Consider the following 14,645-nt stretch of genomic DNA (forward strand, 5'->3'; position numbering starts at 1 on the left):
CTTTCTTTTTCTTTCCTCCATCCCTCCCTCCCTCCCACCCTTCTTCTTTCCACTTTCTTTTTCTTTCCTTCCTCCCTCCCTCCCTCCCTCCTGTCTTTCTTTCTTTCCTTCCTCCCTCCCTCCCTCTCTTCTTCCATTCACTCTTCCTTTTGCTTTCATTCCTCCCTCCCTCCCTCCTTTCTTTCCTTTCTTTCCTTTCTTTCCATCCTTCCTCCCTCCCTCCTTTCTTTCTTTCTTCCTTCCTTCCTTCCTTACTTCCCTTCTTCCTTTCTTTCAATCTCTCTTTCTTTCTTCTACTAATTATTTCTTTCTACTTTTTCTCACTGTTATTCTGAGCTGGGTGGATGAAAGGCTCTTGGTGCTGCAGCCAGGAGTTAGTGCTGTGCCTCTGAAGTGGGAGAGCCAACTTCAGGACACGGGTCCACAAGAGACCTCCCAGCTCCACATAATATCAAGCAGCGAAAATCTCCCAGGGATCTCCATCTCAACACCAGCACCCAGCTTCAGTCAACGACCAGCAAGCTACAGTGCTGGTCACCCTATGCCAAGCAACTAGCAAGGCAGGAACACAACCCCACCCATTAGCAGAGAGGATACCTAAAAACATAATAAGGCCACAGGCACCCCAAAACACACCACCAGACGTGGACCTGTCCACCAGAAAGACAAGATCGAGCTTCAACCACCAGAACACAGGCATTAGTCCCCCCCACCAGGAAGCCTACACAACCTACTGAAACAACCTTAGCCACGGGGGACAGACACCAAAAACAACGGGAACTACGAATCTGCAGCCTGCAAAAAGGAGACCCCAAACACAGTAACATAAGCAAAATGAGAAAGCAGAAAAACACACAGCAGGTGAAGGAGCAAGATAAAAACGTACCAGACCTAACAAATGAAGAGGTAATAGGCAGTCTACCTGAAAAAGAATTCAGAATAATGATAGTAAAGCTGATCCAAGATTCTATTTCCCAGATCCAAAATCTTGGAAATAGAATAGACAATATGCAAGAAACAGTTAACAAGGACCTAGAAGAACTAAAGATGAATCAAGCATCAATTAAAAACACAATAAATGAAATGAAAAATACTCTAGATGGGATCAATAGCAGAATAACTGAGGCAGAAGAACGGATAAGTGAGGTGGAAGATAAAATAGTGGAAATAACTGATGCAGAGAAAAATAAAGAAAAAAGAATGAAAAGAACAGAGGACAGTCTCAGAGACCTCTGGGACAACATTAAACGCACCAACATTCGAATTATAGGGGTTCCAGAAGAAGAAGAGAAAAAGGGACTGAGAAAATATTTGAAGAGATTATAGTTGAAAACTTCCCTAATATGGGAAAGGAAATAGTTAATCAAGTCCAGGAGGCACAGAGAGTCCCATACAGAATAAGTCCAAGAAGAAATACGCCAAGACACATATTAATCGAACTGTCAAAAATTAAACACAAAGAAATCATATTAAAAGCAGCAAGGGAAAAACAACAAATAACACACAAGGGAATCCCCATCAGGTTAACAGCTGATCTCTCAGCAGAAACTGTACAAGCCAGAAGGGAGTGGCAGGACATAATTAAAGTGATGAAGGAGAGAAACCTGCAACCAAGATTACTCTACCCAGCAAGGATCTCATTCAGATTTGATGGAGAAATTAAAACGTTTACAGACAAGCAAAAGCTGAGAGAGTTCAGCACCACCAAACCAGCTTTACAACAAATGCTAAAGGAACTTCTCTAGGCAAGAAACACAACAGAAGGACTATACCTACAATAACGAACCCAAAGCCATTAAGGAAATGGGAATAGGAACATACATATCAAAAATTACCTTAAATGTAAATGGACTAAATGCTCCCACCAAAAGACACAGAGTGGCTGAATGGATACAAAAACAAGACCCATATATATGCTGTCTACAAGAGACCCACTTCAGACCTAGAGACACATACAGATTGAAAGTAAGGGGATGGAAAAAAATATTCCATGCAAATGGAAATCAAAAGAAAGCTGGAGTAGCAATTCTTATATCAGACAAAATAGACTTTAAAATAAAGACTATTAGAAGAGACAAAGAAGGACACTACATAACGATAAAGGAATCGATCCAAGAAGAAGATATAACAATTGTAAATATTTATGCACCCAACATAGGAGCACCTCAATACATAAGGCAAATACTAACAGCCATAAAAGGGGAAATCGACAGTAACACAATCATAGTAGGGGACTTTAACACCCCACTTTCACCAATGGACAGATCATCCAAAATGAAAATAAATAAGGAAACACAAGCTTTAAATGATACATTAAACAAGATGGACTTAATTGATATTTATAGGACATTCCACCCGAAAACAACAGAATACACATTTTTCTCAAGTGCTCATGGAGCATTCTCCAGGATAGATCATATCTTGGGTCACAAATCAAGCCTTGGTCAATTTAAGAAAATTGAAATTGTATCAAGTATCTTTTCCGACCACAATGCTATGAGACTAGACATCAATTACAGGAAAAGATCTGTAAAAAATACAAACACATGGAGGCTAAACAATACACTACTCAATAATGAAGTGATCACTGAAGAAATCAAAGAGGTAGTTAAGAAATACTTAGAAACAAATGACAATGGAGACACGACGACCCAAAACCTATGGGACGCAGCAAAAGCAGTTCTAAGGGGGAAGTTTATAGCAATACAATCCCACCTTAAGAAACAGGAAACATTTCGAGTAAACAACCTGACCCTGCACCTAAAGCAATTAGAGAAAGAAGAACAAAAAAACCCCCAAAGTTAGCAGAAGGAAAGAAATCATAAAGATCAGATCAGAAATAAATGAAAAAGAAATGAAGGAAACGATAGCAAAGATCAACGAAACTAAAAGCTGGTTCTTTGAGAAGATAAACAAAATTGACAAACCATTAGCCAGACTCATCAAGAAAAGAAGGGAGAAGACTCAAATCAGTAGAATTAGAAATGAAAAAGGAGAAGTAACAACTGACACTGCAGAAATACAAAAGATCATGAGAGATTACTATAAGCAACTCTATGCCAATAAAATGGACAACCTGGAAGAAATGGACAAATTCTTAGAAATGCACAACCTACCAAGACTGACTCAGGAAGAAATAGAAAATATGAATAGACCAATCACAAGCACTGAAATTGAAACTGTGATTAAAAATCTTCCATCAAACAAAAGCCCAGGACCAGATGGCTTCACAGGCGAATTCTATCAAACATTTAGAGAAGAGCTAACACCCATCCTTCTCAAACTCTTCCAAACAATATCAGAGGAAGGAACACTCCCAAACTCATTCTACGAGGCCACCATCACCTTGATACCAAAACCAGGCAAGGATGTCACAAAGAAAGAAAACTACAGGCCAATATCACTGATGAACATAGATGCAAAAATCCTCAACAAAATACTAGCAAACAGAATCCAACAGCACATTAAAAGGATCATACACCATGATCAAGTGGGGTTTATTCCAGGAATGCAAGGATTCTTCAATATACGCAAATCAATCAATGTGATACACCATATTAACAAGTTGAAGGAGAAAAACCATATGATCATCTCAATAGATGCAGAGAAAGCTTTCGACAAAATTCAACACCCATTTATGATAAAAACCCTGCAGAAAGTAGGCATAGAAGGAACTTTCCTCAACATAATAAAGGCCATATATGACAAACCCACAGCCAACATTGTCCTCAATGGTGAAAAACTGAAACCATTTCCACTAAGATCAGGAACAAGACAAGGTTGCCCACTCTCACCACTCTTATTCAACATAGTTTTGGAAGTTTTAGCCACAGCAATCAGAGAAGAAAAGGAAATAAAAGGAATCCAAATTGGAAAAGAAGAAGTAAAGCTGTCACTGTTTGCAGATGACATGATACTATACATAGAGAATCCTAAAGATGCTACCGAAAAACTACTAGAGCTAATCAATGAATTTGGTAAAGTAGCAGGATACAAAATTAATGTACAGAAATCTCTGGCATTCCTGTACACTAATGATGAAAAATCTGAAAATGAAATCAAGAAAACACTCCCATTTACCATTGCAACAAAAAGAATAAAATATCTAGGAATAAACCTACCTAAGGAGACAAAAGACCTGTATGCAGAAAATTATAAGACACTGATGAAAGAAATTAAAGATGATTTAAATAGATGGAGAGATATACCATGCTCCTGGATTGGAAGAATCAATATTGTGAAAATGACTCTACTACCCAAAGCAATCTACAGATTCAATGCAATCCCTATCAAACTACCACTGGCATTTTTCACAGAAGTAGAACAAAAAATTTCAAAATTTGTTTGGAAAAACAAAAGACCCCGAATAGCCAAAGCAATCTTGAGAACGAAAAACGGAGCTGGAGGAATCAGGCTGCCTGACTTCAGACTATACTACAAAGCTACAGTAATTAAGACAGTGTGGTACTGGCATAAAAACAGAAAGATAGATCAGTGGATCAGTTTAGAAAGCCCAGAGATAAACCCACACACATATGGCCAACTTATCTTTGATAAAGGAGGCAGGAATGTACAGTGGGGAAAGGACAGCCTCTTCAATAAGTGGTGCTGGGAAAACTGGACAGGGACATGTAAAAGTATGAGATTAGATCATTCCCTAACACCATACACAAAAATAAGCTCAAAATGGATTAAAGACCTAAATGTAAGGCCAGAAACTATCAAACTCTTAGAGGAAAACATAGGTAGAACACTCTATGACATAAATCACAGCAAGATCCTTTTGGACCCACCTCCTAGAGAAATGGAAATAAAAACAAAGATAAACAAATGGGACCTAATGAAACTTCAAAGCTTTTGCACAGCAAAGGAAACCATAAACAAGACCAAAAGACAACCCTCAGAATGGGAGAAAATATTTGCAAATGAAGCAACTGACAAAGGATTAATCTCCAAAATTTATAAACAGCTCATGCAGCTCAATAGCAAAAAAACAAACAACCCAATCCAAAAATGGGCAGAAGACTTAAATAGGCATTTCTCCAAAGAAGATATACAGACTGCCAACAAACACATGAAAGAATGCTCAACATCATTAATCATTAGAGAAATGCAAATCAAAACTACAATGAGATATCATCTCACACCAGTCAGAATGGCCATCATCAAAAAATCTAGAAACAATAAATGCTGGAGAGGGTGTGGAGAAAAGGGAACACTCTTGCACTGCTGGTGGGAATGTGAATTGGTACAGCCACTATGGAGAACAGTATGGAGGTTCCTTAAAAAACTAAAAATAGAACTACCATATGACCCAGCAATCCCACTACTAGGCATATACCCTGAGAAAACCATAATTCAAAAAGAGACATGTACCAAAATGTTCATTGCAGCTCTATTCACAATAGTCCGGAGCTGGAAACAACCTAAGTGTCCATCATCGGATGAATGGATAAAGAAGATGTGGCACATATATACAATGGAATATTACTCAGCCATAAAAAGAAACGAAACTGAGCTATTTGTAATGAGGTGGATAGACCTAGAGTCTGTCATACAGAGTGAAGTAAGTCAGAAAGAGAAAGACAAATACCGTATGCTAACACATATATATGGAATTTAAAAAAAAAAAAAATGTCATGAAGAACCTAGGGGTAAAACGGGAATAAAGACACAGACCTACTTGAGAATGGACTTGAGGATATGGGGAAGGGGAAGGGTAAGCTGTGACAAAGGGAAAGAGAGGCATGGACATATATACACTACCAAACGTAAGGTAGATAGATAGTGGGAAGCAGCCGCAGAGCACAGGGAGATCAGCTCGGTGCTTTGTGACCGCCTGGAGGGGTGGGATGGGGAGGGTGGGAGGGAGGGAGATGCATGAGGGAGGGGATGTGGGAACAGATGTATATGTATGACTGATTCACTTTGTTATAAAGCAGAAACTAATAAAAAAAATAATTAAAAAAAAAAAATTAAAAAAAAAAAAAAAGTTAACTGGTGGGAGCCAAGTGTGGGCTTCATTCTAGAGCTGTCTACCAGACTCAGCAGACAGACCACTGTGGAAATCAGGCAGAATATTTACGGAAGTGGAGAGTCTTTGTTAATCGTCTGGGGAATTGATCAAGTAGATCTCGATTAAGAGAGTTTAATTGTAGTTAAAAACTGAAACTGAAATAAGCTTAGCTTGATTATATAAAAGAGCTCTTCTAGATTATTCTAACTTTTATTGTTGGATTAGTTCATCTTGAAAATAAATTATATAATTATCTCTAGTAGAAACTTTCATATAAAATTAATTCCAAGAGTGGAAATAAATGACTACTAGAGAATTGCTGCTTTTCTTAAAATAGCATATATTATAAAAAATATATCTAATGAAAAAATTCTGTAGTTGGATAATAATGATGGTTTTGCAACATTGTGGAGGTACTTAATGCCCTTGAATCAAACACTTAAAAATGGTAAATTTTATGTTATGTATATTTTCCCACAATAAAACCAAAATAAAAATACATCTACACATAAAAACTTATATAAATAAACCTGTGGCAAATTATTAATGGGCAATATAGAAGAAAAGTCAGAATTAATGGAATTAGAGGACTTGTATTTATATAATACTAGTTCTACCATGAATGAGTTGGCAACATTTTGACAAATCTTTTACATTTTCTTTTCTTTTTAATTAATTAATTAATTTTTGGCTGCATTGGGTCTTCGTTGCTGCGCACGGGCTTTCTCAAGTTGCGGCGAGCAGGGGCTACTCTTTGTTGTGGTGTGCGGGCTTCTCATTGCAGTGGCTTCTCTTGTTGTGGAGCATGAGCTCTAGGCGCGCGGGCTTCAGTTGTGGCACGCGGGCTCAGTAGTTGTGGCTCACAGGCTCTAGAGTGCAGGTCAGTAGTTGTGACTCACAGGCTTAGTTGCTCCGTGGCTTGTGGGATCTTCCTGGACCAGGGCTCGGACACATGTCCCCTGCATTGGCAGGCAGGTTCTTAACCACTGCGCCACCAGGGAAGTCCCTTTTACTTTTCCTTAGTTGTAGTTTTCTTAAGTTTAATGTGAATTTACTTACTCCTCACAACTCTTGGGAGTTTCATGAGGGAGAAATGAGGTTATTTATATAAAAATCTTTTATGAACTGTGTAAGTCAGTTTATAGCCTTCAGGTGGAATTTTTCATATTTTTGGAAGAGTAATTCATTGAACTGACTGTTGGTATTGCATATAAGGTTTTGGCTTGAAGCATTTGCTATTGAGGTTTTAAAAATATTTAAATTGCATATTTAAAATGTTTTATTTTTTCGTGAAAATGCAGCTGTTTATTCCCCAGGGTTTAATTAATTGAGAATGGAAATGTTTAGCTTATATTTGGAGAGTTACACTTCTTATTGGCATTATTAAATGTTCAGGTTTTTTATTATTGATGTCTTTTCTTAACAGGTTCCCTTCATAACTTCTGAAGGGAAAACCTTGCAAGCTGAGGTAGATACTGGATAACTTAGTTTTTCCTTTCTTATTTGAAATCAGTGTGTTAAAAAGCACTTATCAAAAAAAAAAAAAGTTTATGCGGAACAGGAACAGTGGAACAGTGGAACAGGAAATGGTAGACTGGGCAAGTATAATGATGTCATAAATCAGATTTAAGTAATAGAAAATTATTTATTTTGGACATTGATTAAAGTGCATTTCTGGTTGCTCACCTTCAGTGGACTAAGAGATATTTTTTTCCTCTGAGTAAGAAAACAGTGAGTTGGAGGAACTCAGTTAATTTCAGAGATTTCTTTTTGTAAAAATAGAGATAGGATGTAGGAAAATGGTCAATAGAAAGCTCACTTTAGAAAGAAGCTCTTTTTATAAGGTAAAGAAGAAAAATCATCAGAATTTAATTAGCTGAAATCTTTATTGAATGTTCCATTTGGGGCATAACAAAGAACTCTGTACCTAGGATACAATGTATAATATTAAAAAGATGCGGGGCTTCCCTGGTGGCGCAGTGGTTGAGAGTCCACCTGCCGATGCAGGGGACATGGGTTCGTGCCCCGGTCCGGAAAGATCCCACACGCCGCGGAGCAGCTAGGCTCGTGAGCCATGGCCGCGGAGCCTGTGCTCCGCAACGGGAGAGACCACAACAGTGAGAGGCCCGCGTACTGCAAAAAAAAAAAGAATGAAAAAAAAAATGTGATTTTAATCTTTAGAATTCACTGTTTTAAACGTCCTCCATCACTTACTTAACCTGTGTTCAGTTTCAAGTGATTCTTTTTTCCCTTAGTTAGTTGTAACATTTCTGCAGTTTGCTCCAGAATTACTTTAGATACTTTGACATGTTTTAAAATTTTAGATTTGCGTGCCTTTAGGCCACATACTCAGTCTTTTATTTGCATAGTCTCTGCCATTTCTGTGGTCTCTGCCTTACCACACTTATTTCACTTATGTGAAACACCTGGCCTCTGGAGACATATGTCACTCTTGCTAAACCTTTACCTAAGAGGCACAAGGCAAGGATAAAAAGGAAAAGGATAATTCCTGTGTGTTCAACCCATGCCTGCAAAGTTCTTACCTTTTCCTGTCATGCCTAGTGAGTGGGGATTCCCACAAGGCTTGGATGAGCATGTCTGAAACCAAGTGACCTTTAAATTATCCCTATGCCTGGTGTCATCTCCTGGTTTTAGTTATAGCTTTCTAATGCTCCAAGTGCTGCTAAGTCTGTTTGTCATTTGACATAATATACTGTGAATAAAGGACTATGCTAAATTTCCCTTAAGCCACAGTCTAGTGGAGAGTAAAGACTTCTAGTTTTATCTAGTTATTTCTTATACTTTTTGAATTGATATTTTTGGAAATGATACATTCCTTGGGGACCTCTTTTGGGGGAGGGGCCTATTACTAACAGTAGTATTTCCAATTACATTTAAATGAATGTCTTTAAAATGTAATGGTTAAGGTGTTTACGTGGTAATAGAACTTAAAAATAAATCCTATAAATCATTACTAATTTGGAATGAAAAACTCTGAATCTTCCAGGTATCACTCTGTTTAAAATTGCCCTGACCACATTCTCTGTCTTCCTTACTCTGATTTATTTTTCTTCATCAGACTTTTCACCGCTTAAATTGTGTATTTGTGTCTTTATTTGTTGTCTGTCTCTTCCTACTATGTAAGCATGTAAGCAGGGACTTGTTTCTGATTCCTGTTCTATTTCACTGCTTACAACAGTGTTGAATACATAATGAGAAACTTACTAAATATTTGGTGTAGGAGTGCATGAAACCCTTCTCATCCACCTGTAGTATGTTCTTTTCTGGGTGCTGCCCTCTCCATTCTACTGTCAGCATCCTTTGGCTTAGTACATATAAAACACGGATCCTGATGTTGTAACTCTCCCTACTCGAAGCCCCCCATTGTCCTCAGAATGACATCAGTCCTTAAGTATATCTCACTTAATCTTCTCACTTTAATACAATTTGTTGTCTATCTGCCTGTTTTTTTTTTAATTAAACCTTCGAGCTCCTTGAAGAAAAGAACTTTGTTGTCTTTGTTGTTGTTTGTAAAATGAAGGAGTAACATTTTACATGGGGAAAAAAAGGCAAGTCCGGAGGTGATAGGATACATGCCGATGAGTAGCTGCTAGCGAGCAGCAGGGTTAGACTGACTCCCTCAGGCCAGTGCTCTACCACTAATAGGAGTGGATTTTGATTTTTAACAAAAAGTATTTTTGTTTCTTCACTTACAGATATTGAAGATGTTAAGAAGTACAAACCTGGTTACTTAGAAGCTACGCTTAATTGGTTTAGATTTTATAAGGTACCAGAGGGAAAACCAGAAAACCAGTTTGCTTTTAATGGAGAATTCAAGAACAAGGTGAAGTTGATAATCTTTATTTTAAAATGTGCCTGTGATACCTGTACAATATTTCTTTCATTTTGGGGGACTTCATATGTGAACATCTGTATATAGTGTGATAACAAAAGTGCTTTTTACCGACTTTCATATTTAAGGACATTATTTTATCATTTTTATTTTTAAAAAAGTTTTAGGAGATCTCTCTAAGTAAATCAGTAAAGCTGATAAATACCTATATGCATCTGTTTATCTATCAATAAGTCCTTCGTCTCAGAAAATGAAGGATTTCCATGATCAGTCTAAGTCTGCAAATTGTATATGAAGAAAAGCCTTCCATTTACTTACTCCAGAGAAGAGGAAGTTACTTACCATTAATGTAGATACAAAGGGGCTTGCCTCCTAAGTATTCATCCTACCATGGCTGAATTAAGCTGCTTAACAATTAAGACAACACTTGAATTATCTTACTGTCAGAAGATTTTTCTATTAGAAAACCACAAACTTACCAGAAAGTGGCTCTAATATGACACATATGGAGGAAGTAGACCAAAGAGTTAAAGTCAAAAACATGGACTATGTCTTTTAAACTTACTGCCACTATATAAGTTTCACATTATAAACCAACCTTTAAGTGGTACTAACAAATAAAGTATGTTTTGCAGGTAGAGTAAGCCATGGTCGTGAAAACTTTAAAAGTACAATAAGTATTTTGTTATACAAGAGTTTATTGCTGAACCCAGTATTTTTTAAAGGTACATTAAAAGAACCCTTAAGATCTTGAGGGCTTTGTCTAGGATTTTAAAATATAAATATAAAACTATTATTTTAGACTGTAATCTCTCACTTAAGGAAAATTAGGAACATTTTGGGGGAAAAATATAAAGAATTTTCTGCTTTGGAAAAATAAAGCAAGTTTTCCTTAGATGGTCTTACTAGATCTATATCTATTGTTGATTTTGCATTTTTAGACACTATATGAATTCATACTAAGAAAAAAATTAGAAAATGTCGAGGTTTACTACCTTCAGACAGTGGATAATCTAAAACGATTATGCAATTGGACTACTTACAGCTTTATGATGATGAAATTAATAGGTATATGCTTATTTACAAGCAAGATATTGATAGTAGGCTAACCACTTTACATTCAACATCTTATTTATTCTTTCAACAACTCTATGATTTAATTCAGGGGTTGGCAAACTTTTTTGTGTAAAGGACCAGAAAGTAAATATTACAGACTTTGTAGGCCATATGGTCTCTGTCACAGCTACTCAGCTCTTCCATTGTAGCACTAACGCAGTCAGAGGCCATGCACAGATGAATGGGTATGGCTGTGCTCAATAAAAACTTTATTTACAAAAACACATGGTGAGCTGGATTTGGCCCACAGGCCCAAGTTTGCCAACCCTTGATTTAGATGATCTTCATTACATTGAAGAAATTAATACAATGAGATTAAGTAATCTGCATAAAGTCACACAGCTGGTAAATAAGGATGTGAGAATTTATACTCGGGTTTGCCTGACTACAGAGCTCATGTTCTTAATAATTAACTGTCATACTATGACTAGTTCCATGTTAGTATAATGATGTGATTGCTGTGTCTGTTTTTGGTTTTTAACTAGGCTTTTGCTCTTGAAGTTATTAAATCTACTCATGAATGTTGGAAAGCATTGCTTATGGAGAAGTGTGCTGGAGGGGCTATAAATTGGTAAGGACTTGTCTTTTCTATGTAGAGTTATTTTATTACTAACTGGTACTAAAGAGCCATATGATACTGCTCAGATCTGATTTTTTTTTAAGAGAATTGAAATGTTTCTTCATTTAAAACATGTTTACAGAGCACCTATTTGAAAGGCATTACCAAGTGCTGGGCACTATGAAATTAGGAATTGACATGACCGCTTTTCCCAAGGAATTTATAGTTTAGTGGGGTATACTGTCAAGTAAAGAGGCATTTCATTATAATGCACCGTGAATATATGCAAAGGTGGATTTTCAGCGACTTTTCAACATGCAGACGTATGATTAATTTATGTAATAAGTACCACATCATTTCTTGGTAAGAACGGTTAAAAGCCTTCTTATCCAACATGATCTGGGTCACCAGCTAATTGATTAAGGGGAACCAAACAATAGTAACATATATAACTCAAGCGTTTTATTTTACTTTAAAACATTTAAGTGTACATTCATTTATCAATCTGTGGATATAGGGCTAAGATCTTTTCTGTATAGATTACATATAGATTATATATAGCCTAACTTAATATATAATAGAAAGTAAAGATCAAATCCTGTAATCTTTAAACTCCTTACACTTAAAAACCCTTATTAATTTTTAGGGTTCTTTTTTTCTATCCTTTTACAGTTGTCTTACCACACCTAATTTGATACGAAGTTTTTATAGTGATTCACCTTTATGGAGGCTTTTTAGAGCCTCAATGGTGTGTACAGCCTCAGTGGTTTTAGAGCCTACTTGGTGTTCATAGAAACAGTTCTCTTTCCATACTCCCTTCATTGATGGGCGTAATTACAGCTTTAATTATGAAATTGTAATACCAAAGACCACTGACATAAAAAAAGTTTGGAGGGCTTCCCTGGTGGCGCAGTGGTTGAGGGTCCGCCTGCCGTTCCAGGGGACATGGGTTCGTGCCCCGGTCCGGGAGGATCCCACATGCCGCGGAGCGGCTGGGCCCGTGGGCCATGGCCGCTGGGCCTGCACGTCCGGAGCCTGTGCTCTGCAACGGGAGAGACCACAACAATGAGAGGCCCGCATACCGCAAAAAAAAAAAAAAGTTTGGAAACAAAAACAACTGACTCTTGGTAAGCCTAACTAGGAAGCAAAAGTACACAGTCTTTCTGGAGAGCAGAGTCCTACCCATCTTCATGTCCTCTTTGAATCAGGAAAAAGTGGGAAGCCATTTACTCTTCAGCAAATACTCATTGAGGGTCTACTGCCAAGTACTGTGCTGATAGTAGGGTTGCTGCTGTGAATACAATAGAGTCCCTGTCCTTCTGGGGCATAAAGTCTGGGAATCAAGAGAGACATTAAAGAAATCATTAGAATAGAGTAATATGTAGTAAAGAATTAAGCAGTCTCAAGGAATATTTTATCCAAGTCATCAGAGGCTCATCTTGCAAATGCTTGGGCATTATAGCTTCCGATTCTGTTTCTCCTGAGTCTAGAGTAAAACTGTGGACTCCATCTTCTCCTCCCATTTTTCTTACCTCTTATGTATTGATAGAATACTCTTTTTTTTTCAGCATAGTCATAAAATTTAGGTAATTGTTTCTAACATAAATAGTACAACTTACTAACAAGAAAACTGGGTGTAATGAAATGTCATCTAGCCCTCACTATCCTAGTAACTAATAGACTGAATTCTCCTTTATGGTCAAATATTCTAAGTCAGATACTAATGTGATGGGCTCCTCTAAGAAGAGGGACCTCTGATTGTCCAAAGAGGTATTTGCTTGCTGTTTGCTTTCCTCTCTTTCCTAATGGTACTTTCAGAAAAGCTTTTGCAGTCTTTAACGGGACTTGTATGGTTCCCAGGTTTCCTGATCTGCACAGCTAGAGAGCATCTCTGGTTAGATTTTCTATAGCTTGATGGCATTCCTTCTATGCTGATTCTAATTATCTTTACTGTGAAGGTAACTTTATTTCTATGCTCTGTGGAGTCATTTTGCTGTAGCCTCCTAGGTAATGATAAGGATTACATTAGCAGTAAGAATTGCCATTTACTGAACTCTAGAAGTTTTCAGGTTCTAAGAGTTTTATATGTATTATCTAATTAATATTCACCAGAACCCTATAAGATGTGTATCATTATTATATCCATTTTACATATGAGGAAATTGAGGCCATGTAGAGATTGTGACCTATTGAAGGTCTCACTGTGTGATGGATTTAAGCCAGACTTCAAACCTACTCTCTCAACAGCTTTATTCTTCCTCTATGTTTTCAAAGAATACAATAAAATTAATTTTTTTAGCTTGAAAATTTTTAGGATATAAGTTTCTGGTTATAAATTTTACACATCTAGATAATTTCAAGTCAAAATATTCAGGATTTTAACTCATTTTTGTCCATATTTTATTTTTTGCCACTACTTGATTTGTAAAATATATTTATATTAATAAAATTTTTCTTTCCTTTGTCTTTACCTAATGAATTGCTTCTCTCTCTCAGTTCCTTACAGTGTACTCTGTTATTGATTATCAAACCATCCCCCCTTCCTTTTTAACCTGTTATACCCACGCAAATCAGTTTAGGTCTGAACTGAAGACATTATCACAGCAGTTCTCTCAAACAACGTATAGTACAGCACAATTACCCAGGGAAACCGTTAGAAAATTCAAATGCGTTGTCCTTTTCTTTAAACCTGGCGAATTAGGCTCTCTGAGGAGTAGAGTCTAAGCATCTGTATGTTTTAAAAGCTCCCTGGCTTCTGATGAGCTTCTCTGCTTAGAACCATTAAATCCAAACTTCTCTTAGAAGAACAAACAAGGCCTTCCAGGATTTGGCACTTGCTACCTGTCCAGCCTCATTTTCCGTCACTTCTTGCCTCTTTTTTCATGTTCCAACAACTTAGAACCACTTGTCACTCCTCACAAACACCATGTTCTTATTGACCTCTGGGCCATACTCATTTTGTTTCCCTTTGCCATGATTTACTTCTCACTTCTTGAAATGGCTGACTTATCTTTTAAGACTTGGTTTTGACTTTGCTTTCTCTAGGAAACTTTCCCTCATCCTAGCCTTGTGCTTGCTAAGGTGCCATTACACTCTATTCC

The 14,645-nt window shown here is 37.1% G+C and overlaps 1 protein-coding gene across 1 annotated transcript in view; it reads left to right on the forward strand.

Annotated features, from left to right (window-relative positions):
- PPA2 (inorganic pyrophosphatase 2) overlaps nucleotides 1–14,645 on the forward strand; it is a gene marked incomplete at its 5' end in the record, with an annotated part of 101,588 nt that overhangs the window by 67,289 nt on the left and 19,654 nt on the right. The window contains 2 exons of the mRNA XM_079701696.1: nucleotides 9,733–9,860; nucleotides 11,471–11,556. Of these exons, the coding sequence (XP_079557822.1) occupies nucleotides 9,733–9,860; nucleotides 11,471–11,556 (214 nt within the window). The remainder of the gene's footprint in view (nucleotides 1–9,732; nucleotides 9,861–11,470; nucleotides 11,557–14,645) is intronic.

Source organism: Hyperoodon ampullatus (assembly GCF_949752795.1).
Source record: "Hyperoodon ampullatus genome assembly, chromosome: 1".
In the NCBI taxonomy this organism is placed as follows: domain Eukaryota; kingdom Metazoa; phylum Chordata; class Mammalia; order Artiodactyla; family Ziphiidae; genus Hyperoodon; species Hyperoodon ampullatus.